The 19,975-nt window shown below is 42.2% G+C and overlaps 1 protein-coding gene across 2 annotated transcripts; it reads left to right on the forward strand.

Annotated features, from left to right (window-relative positions):
* The first annotated feature begins 1,861 nt into the window (after positions 1-1,861).
* septin7b (septin 7b) lies at positions 1,862-16,355 on the forward strand. 2 transcript variants are annotated; one of them, XM_080541325.1, is made up of 13 exons: positions 1,862-1,959; positions 3,687-3,793; positions 4,932-5,032; positions 5,783-5,917; positions 7,302-7,419; positions 7,739-7,831; positions 8,584-8,680; positions 9,050-9,101; positions 9,260-9,388; positions 11,373-11,393; positions 12,126-12,261; positions 14,658-14,800; positions 15,260-16,355. In XM_080541325.1, exons 1-13 carry the CDS (start codon positions 1,950-1,952, stop codon positions 15,297-15,299), a joined length of 1,182 nt encoding a protein of 393 aa, XP_080397451.1. In that variant the 5' UTR covers positions 1,862-1,949; the 3' UTR covers positions 15,300-16,355. The 2 variants fall into 2 exon arrangements, with proteins under 2 accessions (XP_080397451.1, XP_080397452.1); XM_080541326.1 differs by lacking the exon at positions 11,373-11,393.
* The last annotated feature ends 3,620 nt before the right edge of the window (positions 16,356-19,975 follow it).

Here is a 19,975-nt window from a genome sequence, read left to right on the forward strand (position 1 = left end):
TGAGCGTTGATACATTATTTTTTTTATCGGTGTTTCAATCAATCAAAGAGTCTGTTTAACAAAGTAACTGTTGTCCGTGTTGCTATCTAAGCTAAGCTAGCGGTCTGTAACCAACGCCCAGATGCTAGCGTCGCTAAGCATTTCCTGTGTCACGTTAGCTTAGGTGGCTATCCTCCCTTCTCCTGTGGATATCCGGCTAATAATAAGATCATTACTCACACCCACTTTAGCTAACTAACGATGAAGTTAATTATACACAGACAACTAACTGCGTTTTAGTCTATAGAATACGTTAACGTACGTGACGTGCTAGCTAACGTTCACTAGGCTACATTAAGTTCGGCAACGATAAATTAAATGAGACGTAAACGCTAACTAGCCAGTTAGGCTAACGTTCGCTTATCGTCTAGCTACACAGTATGTCGATCGTTAGTAAGTGGTAACTGTTTTACTCTCAAGCGTTTCAGTTAGAAACGGTTAGCTTTTATGATAGCGGTCCAGGCAAAGTGAGGCTGAGTGTGTGTGTGTGTGTGTGTGTGTGTGTGTGTGTGTGTGTGTGTGTGTGTGTGTGTGTGAGAGAGAGAGAGAGAGAGTGTGAGACACACACTAGAGTGCAAAGGGAAGCAGGATAGCATCATATTCTGAGAAGTGGACAATTGAATGATAAACTGCAGCTTTAGATTGTTACGCTTTAGCCTACTACTACCACCTTAGCCCACAAGTTTTTCTTTTAAACCACAAAATTTTAGCTTTTTAAATCATAATACTGTTTCTCTTACTATTATTTTTAAATGACTAGACTTTTTAAATAGGCACTACATTTTATAAACACTGTTATATCTGTCTGTTTTTATTGTATGTATGTGACCTGTGTGTGTTTTTAATGTGGATAACGTATTCATGAACTGCACAAAGCCTGTCAAAGGAGAATTTCTGTGACAGACAATAAAGCAATCTTGAATCTTGAATCTTGAAGATAACGACCAGTGTCATCAAATATTCCTGTCTCTTCAAATTAATTCGGAATGGGACTTAATGAAAGTCGGACTGATTTGAAGTACTACGTATTGTGTTAATACTAGCTACTAAAGTACATGACACCAATGTACACCCAGGACTGCATGAGTCAAATGTAGGCCTACACTACACCTGTCACCACTTCCTTCAGTTGACTCATTCACTGAAACCGAAACATCATTTGGCATTATCTCACATACTGCATTTGAATCTGCAGCATTTTCTAGGTTTTTCTTGTAACAGAGCAAGTATAGATTAGTGTCAATTAACAGGACCATTTGTCCTTCAGCACATTGTGACCTATTATACAGGACAGACACAGGGCCTATCACTTGAAGACATTTGGACCAATGTCCAAGGCAAAGAGAGGTAGCAACAGAGAGATTGGAATCCTTTAGCCTAAGGCTTAGCCAACAACAGTATAAATGGTGCCACTGACATTAAAGGAGCTACTGGAGTGGATAATATTATCCAACTCAGTGCTGTTATGCTAGCCTAAGCATGCATCATTGGCCCCAGGCTTTCTTGGTTGTGAAATGTATTCTGAAAACAGAATTCTATGTTATTCTAATGGCTGATATTAATTCTTCTCTTTTTTTGTGATCTCTCCCTGTGAAATGGCTGCTCTTTCCTTCTCTGTGGACTGCATCACGTTTACCCCCCCCCAACAGCTGTGGTAAGTATTGATTTAGTCAATTTAGATGTATTGACTTCCATCAAATATTTTAATGTACTCAATAATGAAAAGTAAAACGTTACAGGTCCATTAGCCTTGTAATCATTCTTTATTGCTAAAGCTATGTTGATGGTAACCATGTTTCTCTTATTTTACTTTTCAGCAACAAAAGAATCTAGAGGGATATGTGGGCTTTGCTAGCCTTCCCAACCAAGTGTACAGGAAGTCTGTCAAGAGGGGCTTTGAATTTACGCTGATGGTCGTGGGTAAGAACACTAGATCATGGTTCAATTTGTAGCCTTACTTGGTTTGAATGTGTTTAGGTTTTTTATAGTTAGATACTTGGCAGCAAGTTGTGTGTTACGGCGTGTGTGTGAGACAACATTGATGTGTGTATGTGTCTGTGGTTGTAACCACTGAGCCAGGGGATTGAAGACAACTTATTTCTTCGACTTCCCCTCTTGATTCCTCCCCCATAGTCTGTTCTTCAAACAGAAACGTTTAGATTGGATTATTCAAAACTGTGCTCTATTATCGAGAATACAACAGTTCTTTTGAAGTACTCGCATGTGGTAGTTGAAATTCAGCCAAGACCCTCGTTTGCTAATCAGCCACTGTTTTGAGGGAAAATGTTTCTTCGGGTCAAAACCATTTCCTGTAGTCGATGGAGCAGACTTTGTCCCTCACCGCTAAGAATAGCGCGTCTTGCATTTCATCTGAACAGCAGTCTCTTGTACTGCCGGTCATGGGGTTACCATAGATGAATTCAAGAAACACTCCTCATTCTATGTAAACATTTCTCCAGGCAGTCACTCGCACGGACTCTTGGTTAACAAGGCACCATGATTTCTCCAGCTGGGTACAATTTCCTTTAAAGGCAATGTGTTGGTTGTTGCCCACATTGTCTGCTGAGTCCCAAAAATGCCGTCCCCCAGCTGAATCAGCCATTTGGGTGAATCTAAACACACACTAGACACAGTTTAGGCTACCATGTACTGGATTGTTGCGTCTTCAACAAAATGGGGGTGGGGGGGGCGGTGTGGTGGTGCTTTTTGCTGGTGATTGTGTGTATATTTGATTTTGTGTGCCAATGTTTCTTCTATATTTAGTCTGCCCCAGCTCAGCAGTATACTATACTAGCTTCCGAGGAGCTGTGAGACCCACATGTCCCTGCTGTGTTGCGTCACTCGCTGGTCTAGTGTGAGAAAGAGTACGGACATTATCAGCGGTGACTGGCACGTCACACTATTCCTCGCTGAACGCTTCAACGCAGCGCCAACCCTTTCTGTTGAAGAAACGAAACAAAATAACATGGAAAACACTATCGTGCTAGCTACTTAAAAACACATCAACAAGTCACCCTTATTCAGGCGGATGTTTTGCACATGGACATGTATTCAATCAAGTGGACTCACTCACCCATATACAGTAGCCCTTGACTACGCGTCTAAATGGCCCCTCGTTAAAGATTGAGCCAGTGGTCATTTCCATTGCCCTAATGACTCCATTCACCACGAGCATGGAAACCAGGCACACAATGGCCGACCATACTGGAGAAATGGGACCACACAGCTAGCATCATAACAGAGCCATTCTCTGGCCATTTTCAGACTCAAGAGCTTTTGTCTTAGCCTCAATACTGTTGTTCAGATGGCTCAATGCCCTGGACAAATGTCAATGTTCTCCAGTTAAAGTCATGACCTTTATTTAATGGATGGATTTGATTGGATTCTTCACCCACAGTGGTGTTGGATGCTGATTGGGTAGCCATATGCACTGCATGACTGGGTGTCGCAAAAAGGATGGACATGCTTACACTTTTCTGTGTATATCTGTTTATTGTATTCCATGTGTAGGTTTCATATTGTGTAGAGGCCTACTGTTTACATTACTGCATTTGAAATGACCTGTATAGCCAACAATGTCATTAAATGCATAACCATAACCATTTGTTTTGGGGGGGTGGTTTCCCTCTTTTTTGTTGTTGTTGTAGGTGAATCGGGATTGGGCAAGTCCACGTTGATCAACTCTCTGTTCCTAACAGACCTGTATTCTTCAGAATACCCTGGACCATCACACAGAATCAAAAAGACTGTACAGGTATGGAGAAACATTGGACCTGCTGTTCGTAATCTTCGTGGCGCTGAATGTTTCTCTCATAATGGAGAATTGCCTCATTGTTGCCTCAGTCGTCTCTCCCAGAAGATTGCCTCAGTGATAAGCTGGCAATAGAACCCCATTTCATAACTCTGTACTCTGTATCTTTTACCGTTACGCGGCATATGAATGAATGAATGAATGGTCTTTATTGTCATTAATATGCCATGGTGCTGAAACTTGCTGTTGATAAGCTGGTAATAGAACCCCATTTCATAACTGACTGTATCTTTTACCGTTATGCGGCATATGTCATGGTCCTGAAACGTGCTGTTTGAGGGCTGTACTCTGTTTGGCTCCAAATACAACACAACACAATCTCCACACAGATGTTCATCAGTTCTTCTGGTTCCTCAGCATAGTTAGGTAATAGCACAGCGTCGGGCTGCATGCTGGTACTTGCAGCTGAAGTGAGCGTCACAGGCTTCAATGTGTGATACACACATGTACACACACTTTATTTGACCCTTTTATTCAATTGTCTCTTTATTTTGTTGCTGTTTTGAGGTCTGAGCTGCTCTCACGCCTATATTTCCCCTCAGGGATCGATCTATCTAACTTCACATATATGGTCCTCTGTGGCTCAGTTGGTAGATTATTATATATACTATTATTTTTATATATATATATATATATATATATATATACTGAAAAATGTATGCGCTCACTGCAATGTAAGTCGCTTTGGTTAAAAGTGTCAGCTAAATGGCATATACATTGCATACATACACTGCACAGTGTGTGCAGACAAGGTCAGGAGAGTGCACTGATTGGTGGCAGGTTGTGTCTAACTATGATTTTGTTTCGCTGCTCCGCCTTCCCTTCATTGTGATTGCCTGCTACAGTGTAGCCATGCAAAAAGAGTATGGAACATTTTCTCAAAGCCTTGGGACCTCGAACAGATTTTTAAATACCAAATCTTTATACTTTCAGGACGAGTTAGTGCTTGTTATTTTTATTATTATTATGTAATTTTATTATTATTGTAATTTAAAACAGTAATTTAACTAAGTATCATGAACACAGGATGTGGACAATATTACTTTTCGAAACATTTATAATAAGCACTGTCGTTCCGCAGGTGGAGCAATCCAAAGTGTTAGTAAAGGAAGGCGGTGTCCAGCTCCTGCTCACGATAGTCGACACCCCAGGATTTGGTGATGCTGTGGACAACAGCAACTGGTGAGCCTGAGAATCCCAATGGACCTATCGCTAAGCCACGCCCCCTTTGAAAACTCAGACAAACAAACACCGCTTCACTGACAGTGTCTGACTGACCGACCATTACTGAATGACATTCAATGACTTCTGATTTACCACTTCTGTTTTCTAAAGATGACAAGAATATTTAGTCCAGAAGCTTTTCACCATCAGATATTAGCAAGTTGTTTGTCTGAGTTTTCTGCCTGTCGTGACTTTTGCTGTGATATGATTGGACGATTTCTATTTTGGGGCGTGGCTTAGCGATGGGTCCATTCCTCCATTTTGGCCCACAACACACTACAACAAGGATCTCAATCTGCCTACTGACCGACATCGGTTTTGCCATCCTCTAACATTTTCCTTCTAGGAAAAAAAAAAAGCATATTGCTCTGCATGTTTCTGCATGCTTTTCTCTGGGTGTTTTCTTGAAATTGCCAACATTCTTCTTGCACTAGAGTAGGTCCAGGAGAACATCCTATCAGGTGCCTGATTTCAATATGAAGTCAGCATTAGTCTGGGGACCACAAGAATGCAGGTCACAGGCCGCATCCGGCCCCCGGGCTGACATTTTGAGACACTACAACAACCAGTATTTCTTATCACCTAACAAAAGGCAGCCATTTTGGCTCACAGCTTGTGGGTACTGTTCTGCAACATACCGTGTGTCCCATTTTGGTTCAACAAGTACATGTTTCCTGTTTCCTCCCTGCGACTGTCTGTACCATGCAGCTGGCAGCCGGTCATCGACCACATAGACAGCAAGTTCGAGGATTACCTCAACTCAGAGTCACGCGTGAACAGACGGCTGATGCCCGACAGCAGAGTGCAGTGTTGCCTGTACTTCATCGCCCCCTCAGGCCATGGGTGAGTCTGGGAGGGGACGAGGGAAGGTGTGTGGGTGGGGGGGTGGGTACAGTAGGGGGGGAAAGAGGAGGAAGATGTAGCCAAAATGCCAGAATAAACACTCATTCCCTCCCTATAGTTCACAATAAATGAGAAGAATTGAGAATGAACAGGCTGGTTTCACAGACGAGGCTTAAGCGTAGTCCTAGACTAAAAAGCATCTTCAATGGAGATTTTACATTCAATGTGATTTTATTATTTTTTTAGTCCCAAGACTAGGCTTTGTCTGTGAGACCGGCCCCATATGTTTTTGTGTTTGCACTTCAGCTGTATCTCTTACTGTACCAGCGTACCGTGTTCATGTCACCGTCGGTCCTCCCCAGCCTCGCAGAGAACACAATAAGGCCCACTCACTCACTCATTGTCGTAGTGCTTGGCTCCTTGTCAGAGAGTGTGTGTGTGTGTGTGTGTGTGTGTGTGTGTGTGTGTGTGTCTGTGTCCGTCCTCCACACTCTCTTACCCTCTCTTGTCTCTCCATTCTCTGTGAGACATTGTCTGTGTACAAGCCTGCCCTCTGTCTCCAGAAGGGCGCAGTACTCACGGCCGAGGATGAGCAGCGTATGCTGGGCTCTGGCACAGCCTCTCCTCCCACCCAGTGCCATCTGACAGCCTCTCCTCAGAGCACCAGCTGACAGCCCCCTCCCAGCACCAGCTGACAGCCCCCTCCCAGTGCCAGCTGACAGCCCCCTCACACTCGAGTGTCTACAACAATGCCACTGTTAATGAATGGAGACTGAACAAACATGTTCTCTATTACTTACATCATTGAAATTGACCAACCCCCCCCCACCCCCCCCCCAAACCAGTATCCTGGTTATTATATAACTTATTTTAGACTTTTTCATTATGTTGCTTAGCCTATTAGTTTATATTGGATGGGTGTGATACAAACAATCTGAATTCATCTATTTGATGATAGTCATCATGTTTTGGTGTCAAACTCAATGACTTTTGAGAAGGAGGAGTCTCTCTCTCCTTCAACACTAAGTGTCCGATTATGTGTCAATAATAGGCAAGTTTATTTGTATAGCACATTTCATACAACAGGGGCAATTCAAAGTGCTTTACATACGTTATTTTAAAAAATACAGCAAGAGGAGCATAGTAAGAAAATAAAGATTACAATGAATAAAAATAAATATAAGAAGTAAATAGCTAAAACATGTAATAAGACAATAGTTAATGGAAAAAAGACATTGATAGAAGTGTTTGTGTTTAATCATAACTGGTGCAAAACATGAAGGTTTTTAGCTTAGATTTAAATATTTTAATAACAGCCTTATAGCATCACGACCGACACCCCCTAAACCCTTCACCTGTCCTAAACCCTGTTTCCCCCCCCCAGATTGAAGCCTTTGGATATCGAGTTCATGAAACGGTTGCATGAGAAGGTGAACGTCATTCCCCTGATCGCCAAAGCCGACACGCTCACCCCGGAGGAGTGCCAACAGTTTAAGAAGCAGGTCAGTGGGCCAGATCTTAATATAGGCTCTCAGGGACTAATCCTTCCCCAAAAGAGCCCACGGTGCAGATAGGCCCTAGGACACCCAGTGATGGTATACAATGCATGGTGTTCTCTTTTATGCTGATACTTTTGTCAAGATGCCCTTGAAGGGATTTAATAAAGTTGTGTTGGATTAAAATTGATCCTGCATGATCAGGAAGTACATTTTAAGCAATGTAGTTTGTAATCAAAGGGACTGGACACTGGACTGTCATGTTGGGTTCCTACTAGAAATATCTCCAACCCTCCCCCCTCCCCTCCCACACCACCCTCCTTAGATCATGCGGGAAATTCTGGAGCACAAGATCAAAATCTACGAGTTCCCAGAGACGGATGACGCGGAGGAGAACAAGCTGGTGAAGAAGATCAAGGTAGAGAACGACCAGACACACGACAGACTGACAGACCAGACACACGACAGACTGACAGACTGACTAGACACACGACAGACTGACAGACAGACTAGACACACGACAGACTGACAGACCAGACACACGACAGACTGACAGACTAGACACACGACAGACTGACAGACCAGACACACGACAGACTGACAGACTAGACACACGACAGACTGACAGCTTGTGACAACATTACATTAGATGACACATGGTGTCACCTTACTTTTAATATGGGGGTGATGAAGAAACATTTAGAAAATCTATTTTAATTGACTATTACTAACAGAAACACATTACGCGTGTTAATAATAATCCTAATCTATCATGCTTGGTGGGTGGGGACAAAAAGTAAACAGGACTTAGGTGATGTCTTGCTGTCGTCTTGACAAAGCGCTCCAGGATGCTTTCGCTTCAGGTGTTAGCGGTGCATAGCAGTCGTACTGCTGTGATAATCCATTTCCAATTTGCAGAGTTTACAGAGCACCACATTGTTGGGTCTCTGTCTAAAAATACTCCCACACTATAGTTTAGGTGATGGTGACTCCATGCTTTGACCGGGCGCAGCCATCTTATTTCTTTGCGACGTGCCGATGCATGTTATGCAAATGAACATATTTCCATAACCAATTACATCAACGAGTCGCCCCAGCCCTAACACACACACACACACACACGCACACACACACACGCATCATAATCCTGTGTTATGAATTTTGTTTCAGGACCGTTTGCCCCTGGCTGTGGTAGGGAGCAACACCATCATTGAGGTGAACGGGAAGAGAATCAGAGGAAGACAGTACCCCTGGGGAGTGGCAGAAGGTACAGAATGAGAATGGGTTTGAATAGGGTGGTGGGGGTCAAACCAATGATGTACCATGTAGTTCTGTATATCTTTAAATGTCCAGGGAGTTATGGGGAAAGTAGTTTTTTGGGGGGTAAAACACACATGCTGAATAAATAGCCTTGTATTAGCCTTGTAGATTATCTTCTACCCAAATACAAACCTTTACAATGGCACGTTCATTATTTTTCATGACCGAGACCAATAACCACCATTTGGTTACGGTTATACGATTACCATCACGATCCTATTCCTTATGATCTGATGAATGCATAAACATTTACCTTTATTAATGATCCCTTCATTTAAGACTAGAAATATCTAAATATGTTTTGTGTTCCTTGCAGTTGAAAATGGAGACCATTGTGATTTCACCATCCTACGAGACATGCTCATCAGGTAGACACACAGTGTTTTGTTGTTAAGTTACGTTTACAGATTTGTATTGAAAATCGGTGAAGTGTTTAATCTAGTGATCTTAGCAGTGACTGTAGTCTCAGGCTTTGGGACAGTCTGTGGGGTTGTGTCTGACATGTGGTGGTGTGGCGTGTCACCAGAACCCACATGCAAGACTTGAAGGATGTGACCAACAACGTCCACTATGAGAACTACCGCAGCAGGAAGCTGGCCGCCGTCACCTACAACGGAGTGGACAACAACCGGGCCAAAGGTCAAATGTCAACCAAGTGAGTCCAGCTGTGCAAACTGTCATTTGTTTTTTATATTATACAGTGCCCTCCACAATTATTGGCCAGGTAAAGATGAGTGAAAAGGGTTATAAAACAATTCACCTTTTGGTGAATTAGTTTAATGTCACACTGAAAAGAAGTAGACATTTTTCTGAAGAAAAGTTTGTTGTCAAGAAATAATAACTGCTATTATGCCAATATTAACAATTATTGGCACCCCTACAAATTCTTATTAACAAAATGCAACTGAAAAGCATGTTTCCCATTTATATTTATATTAAGTTGATCAGAGTGTTTAGTAACTTTCAAGCAGTAATCCATGACTTCCTGTTACACTGGGGTATAAATATGAGGTGACACAGAGGCTTGTATTCTCTTATTCATACATCAACATGGGAAAGGTAAGAGAACACACAAATCAAATGAAGGAAAAGTGTGTTGAGCTTCATAAGTCAGGGAATGGCTATTAAAAAAAATTGCTTCTCACCTGGAAATGCCCGTATCTACCGTTAGGGCAATACTTAAAAAGTTCAAAGCAACTGGAACTATTACAGACTTGCCTGGAAGAGGACCCGAGTATATTTTGCCCTAACGGTAGATATGGGCATAGATAACGCAAAAAATCCCCAGGGATCACTGTTGGAGAATTACAGAGGAGAGTAGCATCTTGGGGTCACCACGTCTCCAAAACTACCATTAGACGCCACCTCCATGCCAACAAATTATTTGGAAGGCATGGCAGAAAAAAGCCTTTCCTGTCAAACCTAAGTGCCTGGAGTATGCTAAACGCTCTGGAACTATTACTGGAACCGTGTTCTGTTGTCAGATTTAGCTTCTTGGCAACAAACGCTCAAGGTGGGTTTGGCGTAAAAAGAAGGATGGCTATACCGAAAAGAACCTGATCCCCGCTGTTAAGTATGGTGGAGGTTCTGTGATGTTGTGGGGCTGTTTTTCCTTCAAAGGCCCTGGGAACGTTGCTAGGGTACATGGAATCATGAACTCCATGAAATACCAGGAAATTTCGGAATCTGGCTGCTGCCTCTGCCAGGAAACTAAAACTGGGTCATTGGATCTTCCAGCAGGACAATTATCCAAAGCATGCGTCCAAATCAACACAAAAATTGTTCACTGAACACAAAATCAAGCTTCTGCCATGGCCATCTCAGTCCCCTGACCTAAACCGCATTGAAAACCTGTGGACTGGGCTGAAGAGGAGAGTGCACAAGAGAGGACCGAGGCCCCTGGATGATCTGAAGAGATGATCTCAGATTCATTGCTCTGTATTCTCCAACCTTATTAGATACAGGAGAAGACTCAGTGCTGTTTTATTGGCAAAAGGAGGTTGTACTAAGTATTAAATGCAGAGGTGCCAATAATTGTGGCACATGGTTTTGTTAGAAATAATTATTTCTTGAGGACATTTTTTTTAAAGGTGGGACGGTTCTAATTTTTTTCTGTGTGACATTAATCTAATTCACCCAAAGGTTAACTTTTTTTATACTACCCTTTTTACTCATCTTTACCAATAATTGTGGAGGGCACTGTATATATTTTTGTTTTGTTATTGTTGTGACTAGTAATGCATGTCATTGTAATGGATGTTATGGTGTAGTGGTGTACCATCACTAGGTCTGTTCTAAGTGAAGATAATGGATTCCACATTGCTGCTCTCACACTGTCACTCAAAATCCACGCTTAGCTGCGTCGTAGCTCTACTGACACACACCCTCACACACTGCTATTCCTAACGCACAGCTGTGCACCCAACACATGCTACTAATTTAAGGCCTATACACTTTCAAGCAAGCACGCAAACAGACAAACACACCGACACACACACGGTTAGAGTTAGTTAGTACTGGTTTAGTTTTTGTTTTGTTTTGTGATTCTGTAGACTGGTCTGTGAAGTATTTTTTTTTTCCGTTGTAGTGCATGATGTCATCACAGCATGCTAAGTGTGTGTGTGTTTCTGTTTTTTTAGAAATGACACAGTTGAAGGCATGTAAGTGGTCATTTTATGTTTTTTTCCAGAACCTCCTGTGATGTTCCGTTTCCCTCTCACTCCCCTTTGTCCTGCTCTGCCCTGGTGTCCTCCTTCTCCCAGTGTTGTGGGTGTTTGTTCTCCCCCTGTTTCACTCCCTTTATTCCAGATCAGGTTTCAAGAGACACTTCAGAGATGCACCTCTGTATCTACTTCATAATAACCTGCATATCATATCATATAATCATTTTTCTCCCACAATGAATACTTGCAGTCATAGTTATTTCATTGATTGGATTGGATTGGCTGTTCAATTGGTGGCGTAGTCTCACTGATATCGTGAGTTTCTCGATCTGCCATCGCTTAACCGACATGCTAACACCGCGCTTACAATTGAGGCTACTAACATTCAGCTATGCTAACGTCCTCAAAGCACTGCCCTCACTTAGTGTTCTATAAATGCTAACAGCTAAGCTTTTGGTTTCTAGCCCCAGAACGGGTTGGGTTCCAACCCCTCCTCTCTTTGTCCACACTTGTATCAGAGCGTTGTTGGGTCCTTCCATTCCTATGTGCTTCCTCCCACCCTGTATACAGTTTATATACACCCCTACACGTTCCAATTCCCTGAAGAGTATTGGTGGCATTACTGTGCGGACTGTTCCACTGTGTTGGTGAGGGAGGGGTCGGCAGTGGTGCACTGTAGGACAAGTCTGACTGTGTGTATGTGTCCTTATCCCCCCCCGCCCCTTGCAGAAGTCCCCTGGCCCAGATGGAGGAGGAGAGGAGAGAACACGTGGCTAAGATGAAGAAGATGGAGATGGAGATGGAGCAGGTGTTCGAGATGAAAGTCAAGGAGAAGATCCAGAAGCTGAAGGACTCCGAGGCTGAGGTAGCGTAATGTCACAATATGGCCGACTGCACTGTCTAGACTGCTGCAAAAGCTGTGATATCTGTCTCTCTCAAACCATGTGGATACCATGTGTAGTTTAACTTTTTAACGGGCGTGAATTGTAATAATAATAATAATAATACATTTTATTTGTAATGCACTTAACATAAAGAAATCTCAAAGTGCTCCAGATTAAAAACAAGAAGAAAGATGAACAAATTAAAACGATAAACATTTTCAATTAAAAAAAGGCTAATAAACGGCTCTATTAAAAAGGTAGATTTTAAGGCCTCGTTTAAAAGGATCCACAGACTGTCAGGGAGAGCATTCCACAGCCAGGGAGCAGCCGAGCAGAAAGCCCGATCCCCCATGGTGCGGAGCTTGGTCCTGGGGTCTTGAGGAGGTTGAAGGCACTAGAACGGAGGGTTCTGAGGGCTGCTGAGGAGTTATTTAAGGTAGGGAGGGGCAGTTCCGTGAATGCACTGGTGGGTGAGGAGGGAGACCTTAAATTCAATTCTGAGGGAGACGGGACCCTGTGAAGTGGTTTGAGGGTGGGAGAATTGTGATATACTGAGAGAGAGAGAGATAATATAACTAGACATGTACATTGTGATGTACTGAGAGTGAGAGAGAGAGATAATATAACTAGACATGGAGATTGTGATGTACTGAGAGAGAGAGATAATATAACTAGACATGTCAGTGTTTCCTCTATATGCATTTATTCGTGGCGGGCCGCCACGAATACATTTTCTCCGCCACTAATTGATTCAGTCCACTTTATGACCGGAGAACAGAAAAAAATCAGATTGAAGCTAGTTTAGGCCGCTTTCAGACCTACCGGTACATTTCGTTCCGATTTAGGATGTAGTAAGTTACAATATGTTACAATGTTGCAATTAACCTAGTCGGCGACGCGCTTGCAAAACAGTTTTGTGATTGGTCCGAATTTAGCGGAAAAATCCCTTCCCTGATTGGTCCGAATTTAGCGGAGAAATCCCTTCCCTCTCCCTTCGCCCGTCGCCCGTCCCTTTAATCCCGTAAACGTATCCTAATCGAAAATGCAACATCATCAGCGACGACCTTGGGTTCTTGCATTTACTGCTGTTCTCTGGTTCATGTTCTTATACCAGTGCTCACAATAGAGTATTTTAAATGAACATTCGTAATGTAGTCTAGTCTCTGATGTTCATGGTCAACTAAATCAGGCTATTTTGTGAAACAAATAATGTTCCAGAGCAGCCTCGCATCTAACGCTAGCTTCGAACTATTGATAGCATAAACGTTGGTAAATGTCACAAACGACACAGTATTGGCAGGGGGAAAGAAGGGGAGTCGAATTTTTATTGACAACGGATTTACATGCTGGAAAAACATGCAGCTAAAATTCAGGGAACATTTGGACAATAAGACACACAACGGAGCTGTGGTCGCGTGGTCTAATTACAGGGCAATATGCGCGGGGCAAAAATAATCTATTGCCTCTCAAATCACCACGAACAGAACGGCGGAGGTACGGGTAAACAGGGCACATTTTTGTATTTTTATGTTGCCACCCTCTAGTTTTCGGTGAAATTACGTCTTTGTATTGAGCGCCAGTGCGTGTTTCATGCGCATGCACACGAAAAAAATTGCGAAAAAGGTACACTCCGCCACTAATGTGAAAAATCCTGGAGGAAACACTGCATGTATATTGTGAGAGAGAGAGAGAGAGAGAGAGAGAGAGAGAGAGAGAGAGAGAGAGAGAGAGAGAGAGAGAGAGAGAGAGAGAGAGAGAGAGAGAGAGAGAGAGAGAGAGAGAGAGAGAGAGAGAGAGAGAGAGAGAGAGAGAGAGAGAGAGAGAGAGAGAGAGAGAGAGAGAGAGAGAGAGAGAGAGAGAGAGAGAGAAAAAAAGAAACTAGACATGGAGATTGTGATGTACTGAGAGAGAGAGAGATAATATAACTAGACATGGAGATTGTGATGTACTGAGAGAAAGAGAGAGAGAGAGAGAGAGATAATATAACTAGACATGGAGATTGTGATGTACTGAGAGAGAGAGAGAGAGAGATAATATAACTAGACATGGAGATTGTGATGTACTGAGAGAGAGAGAGAGAGAGAGAGAGAGAGAGAGAGAGAGATAATATAACTAGACATGGAGATTGTAATGTACTGAGTGAGTGAGAGAGATAATATAACTAGACATGGAGATTGTGTGTGTGTGTGTGTGTGTGGTGGGGGGAGGGTTAGGGGTTAGGATGTGTTGTAGACTAGTTCCTGTGTGTGTGGTGTGAATGTTACATAACGACATGCATGACACACACTCTCTCTGTCTCTGTCTCTGTCTGTCTCTCTGTCTGTCTGTCTCTCTCTGTCTCTCTCTCTCTCTGTCTCTCTCTGATGTTGGTGAGCAGCTTCAGCGGCGTCATGAGCAGATGAAGAAGAACCTGGAGGCCCAGCACAAGGAGCTGGAGGAGAAGAGACGCCAGTTCGAGGACGACAGGGCCAACTGGGAGGCCAATCAACGCCTGGAGCAACAGAAACTGGACGCTTCCAGGTACCTAGACTCTCACTTGTGAAAATCCAGGCTTATTTTTGATGTCTCACAAGACTTATCAAAAATAAGCCTGGATTTTCCTTTAGCGACATTGATGGAATACCCCCCTGGACTACAAATATGGCCACTGTTTGATAACCATCTATTCAACTAACAAGTGCATTTGTGTTGTGTTGTCAGAATATCATGTTTATTGCGTCTTCTTAATCAATTTACCTGCAAAACCTATTCTATTTCTCAATTTGTCTGTATTTAGAGATGTTGGTTTCTTGGTTTTCCAAAGCTAGATTTACATTGTAGTCTTACGTTTTTTGTGTTATTTTATGCTGAGTTGGTTTAAGAATGTGCTTTATTTTGTGAGGAACCACAGTGAATAATAAGGTTAAACTGGGCTGAAATGAAAGTGCCTAAAACAAGTCTTATTGTGTGAACTGAACTCTTCACTGTCTCCTTCACCAGGACCCTGGAGAAGAACAAGAAGAAGGGTAAGATCTTTTAAGAGACAGTCTGCAGAACACCAAGTTGTACTTGTTTGCCAACGTTGCCAGCCAGGACACCCGTGTGTGGCACTGAAGACCAACACCACAGTTCTGGTACAGCTCTGCCATGGTCTGCATGTACTGTCAGGATTACCGCCAGAGAGCTGCCTGTGGACTCATCCAAGGAATGGGTTTACTTAAATGAGAACGTACCTACTGTCTAAGGCAGGCCAAACCCATATTATAACTGAATACTGTCCTCCCCTAGCCCCTACCGCCCCCCACCCCAACCCATCTCCCCCCAAGGTTGCGATGTCTATTTAACAACTGATGTCTACAGTTTTATTGCAGAGCAAAAAAACATGTAACTGTTGTACAATCATTTTTCGGTGGTTTTATTGGTTTACAGGCTAAATAAAGATACAGTATATATCTAACCTGATCTGCCATGATGTTAAAAAGTCAGAAAAGGAAAAGGCATTAACAGAATCCTTTTTTTAAAGTATTGTGTAAAAAGGTTAAACTTGTACTGAACACTTCCCTGTGTAGCCTAACATGAAACAACTGTCGTCGGTCTCACGCCTTGTCAACAGGAGTAATGGGAAATTGCAACAAAAAAAAGAGCTAAAATGCACCGTGGGCTTTTTTCTTTAAGTGGCAAATGGCTTTTCTTTTTTTTGTCAAAATGTAACGCTTTTATTCTGTGTTTAGCAGTTTTCACTAGCCTTGGACCACCATTTATAACTTCATAAGTGTTATATTTCAGTTAGTTTATTTTTATATATACCGAGCCAGCTCAAGTAATACTTTTTTGTATGTTAAAGAAATCTTCTGAAACTTGACCAGTTTCTGATGAGGATTGACTGTTTCGAATACATTCAGTAGTCGTGTACAAGGAGCAACAAATAAAATAAAATAAAGAATATTTCTGTAACTCAGATCATGTAAATGAGATCAGATTTTGCGGGAAATGAAAGTCAACACCACATTTAGCTTTGGCTATGTACTCCATCTGTATTTTTAATTTTATTTTTCATTTGTATTGTACAAAGTCACTTAATAAACCTGTGATTATATCGACTTGTGCAATGAATTGTACTTAGAGAGGCCAGTGCATGTGTATACTACAGTTTGTTTATGATGAACATCCATTATTCTGTTTGCTGTGAAATGTACTGCATAAATATCTCTCGAGGTTTCTATCTGAATTTCTATCATGGGCATTTGTCTTGTTTCTATTGCCCCATATTGCCACTAGAGGGCGGCATCTACTTAATTAAGATGCTACAGGTTATCCATTTAGTTTGCGTTAGGGTTTAACATTAATATTTTGTTTGCATTGCGTACATCAATGGCGTATTCACTCCACTATTCTGAGACATACATTGTATAGTACAGTAGAGCAGCACTACATTTTCCATAATCCCAGTTTTTACAAGTACATGACTGTCTGATGGCATTACCACAATATAATAATGTCTTATTAAAATATATTAGTGATTGCTTTATTTACCTCACGCCCACACTGAAAACACTAATCATGCGAACATGTGTTCATTGTTCATGCATCCAAGTTTCTGTCAATTTGAAGTTGTACAGAGATCCGTTAGAAGAAACCTGTAAGAGACGAACGTTATCAAGATCACAAAGAAAGTGCAAGATGCAAAAGATGTTACTGCAAGGACGATTTGTACAGCGAGTGATGGGAGTCTACCTTGTACCGCTGAGTTCCTTTTGCCCATCAGTCCAACAAAAGACTCGAATCTCTGCCCTGGAAAGGCCAAAAAGGAGGGAAGAGAGAAACCGATATTCCATTGAATGAGCGACCTGTCAGAGTGCGCCCCTGGTGCAGGGATTCCCAAATCTGAAGGGGTTAATCATATCCCATAACAGCCCCATTTAAAGTATTGTAAAGAGATGTCTCATATAAAGCAATATGTTTCAATGCGCATACTGGAAATGTCGTGTACCCAACTTACTTTTCCGTGTTATCTGTGTTTTTGCTGCGAGAGGAGACAATAGATGCATAATTCGAATATATTCTCTATTTATTATCAGCCAGGGAGTATACATTTAATAATATAAGTGTTATATTTTCATAAATCGTTCTGGACAATTGTTGTACTAGCACATCACTTATTTTCAATTATAAATAAAGCATTTGGACATCGTTTGTTTTAGTAACAGTAAAGGTTTACCAGAGGCTTTCTTCCCCATAAGACCAACAAATTGCCGTTGCGCAGGTTTTCGTATAAGTCTTTTCAGGATGTTTTGAAGTGGCTTAGATTGTGGCGGTTGTCTCTGAGAGGGGGAAAAATCTTCATGGGTAACCCAATATTTGACTTTGATGTCGTGATTTATAATCACAATACAGTAGAGTATTTGGATTTTTTAATATATTTTTTTAATCTTTAAGAATCATTTAACAATACACCCATTCAATAGGACGTCACATAGTACGCAGAATAACCTAGTTTGTCAATGCAATTAATAATGTAGCTTACCTTATTAACACTCTCTTCCCAGTTATTGTCCAAATACATTTCTTGGCAGAGGACGTTTGCCAAAAGGAGGAAAACTACGAGAAAAAGTAGTAGAATCTTCATTGTGTGAGAAGGTTAATGATGTCCTAGGCCTCTTCTATCTAGGATACTCTATTCGAATCACCAAAGTGATTATTGGATTAGATCAACTCGGAATTTCAATAAACTTGAAGCGTTTCCAAAGCTCCACCCTGCTGGAAAACCCTGGAGCAGATTATCCCAGCGAGTGATACAGATGTGTCTCCTACATTGGCGCGACATTGCCGTGGGCCGGCGCACCCGTGCGCGCTGCGCTTTTACGCATAGTTCAAGTGGATGTTGAACAGTTTAATTAGTTGTGAAATTATTAGTGAGTCAGTTCGCTGTTCTCGTCACTGTCTTTTTTTAATACGGGGAAAATAAAATACTGTGCCTTCTCCACAGTGGTTATCATTTCTAATCAAAACGTATCCCGGAAACCCCACTTGTGGCACCCTTATACATATATAAGTCTTCAAGTTATGCGATGTTCAAATTGAGTAAAAACGTAGATTTCGAAATGTAGGCAATGATAAGAATCCGACTGCAAGATATCATAAAAATAAATTGAATCCATTATGTTGAATCTACGGAAGAGTATTAAGGCCACCAACACAAGTTTTTTTTTCCCCCGAAAGCGGGGGGGTTATATTCTGAGTTTAAAGTCAGAATTTCTGAGAAAAAAGTCAGAATTTCTGAGATAAAGAGTCCGAATTTCTGAGATTAAAGTCAGAATGGAATGTTCCTACTGGTTAAAACGGATGACATGAATTCTCTTATCGAGTTATACTTTGGAATTGGCTTTAGTAATAAGGACATTCTTTGTCTATTGGCACAAAATCACCTTATTATAACAAGTATTCGTATTTTGAAGCGTTGTCGTGAACTGGGTCTTTACAGAAGGACAAATCACTCAGATTTAAATGAGGTAATAGCCTTTGTGCAGGAGGAACTATCGCGAAGTGGCCAAATGCAAGGCTATCGTTGGCTGCATCTCCGTGCCATTCGAATGGGATTCGTGGTCCAACAAGATGTCATACGACAGATTATCAAATTAATTGACCCTCAAGGTGTGGAACTGCGACGGGCACATAGAACGATGAAACCGCTCGCACAACCCGTTGGTCTGTGGGTGATATGCGGTAGTGCGGTGAAGCTTCATCCCCAGGCCTCCGGCAACTGCACTCCAGAGCTCAGAGGTGAACTGTGGCCCCCGGTCAGAGGAGACGTCAGATGGAGCACCGAACCGGGCGACCCAAGTGCCAATGAACGCCCGAGCCACCTCAGCAGCCGTGGTAGATGATAGTGGAACGGCCTCCGGCCACCGTGTGGTTCTGTCGACCATTGTGAGGAGGTAGGTGAACCCATGAGAAGGTGGCAAAGGCCCCACCAGGTCCACATTGACATGATCAAACCTCCTTTCCGGCACTGAAAAATGTGCCAGAGGGGCCTTCGTATGTCGATGCACCTTAGAACGCTGGCACATGACACAGGCATCTGCCCACTTCTGAATGTCCTGTCTAAGCCCGTGCCAGACAAACTTAGCTGCCACCAGTTTTTGAGAAGCCTTCCTCCCTGGGTGGGACAGGCCATGAATAGTGTCGAAAACCTGCCGTCTCCACTCAAGTTTAATTAATTTAATAATTGTTATAATAAGAGAGGCCCATCATCCAACCCAACCCACCCCCCTTTTAATAAACCTGATGTTGCTCAATACCTACCTGCACATCAGTGCTGACTGTGTACAATTGTATGCTATCATACACACAGAATACATATTTGTCTGTTTATATGAATGTGTGTAAAAGTGGAATCTATCCAGTTCCTAAAACGCCTTACTTTATGAAAACAGAGTGGCAGATGCAATCTAATATATGCTTTTCTTGATAAACTGTGTGTGTGTGTGCATGCTTTATATTAGGGACAGACTTGGACTGTAATAGTGTTACTGTACCTGCACAAGGTTGAGGAAGCAGAACTGGATGAGACTTTTATCCAAGAAATCTCCAGAGAAATGACCATTGTCTTGAAGGGTTTTGAAAAGATTCATCCAGAACTGTGCACTTTGTTTTCTAAGTATTCCCCACCAGGACTCAATTCGCTGATTTGCAGTGCTGCGACCATTATGGACATTA

Source organism: Nansenia antarctica (assembly GCF_963989245.1).
Source record: "Nansenia antarctica genome assembly, chromosome: 10".
Classification (NCBI taxonomy): domain Eukaryota; kingdom Metazoa; phylum Chordata; class Actinopteri; order Argentiniformes; family Microstomatidae; genus Nansenia; species Nansenia antarctica.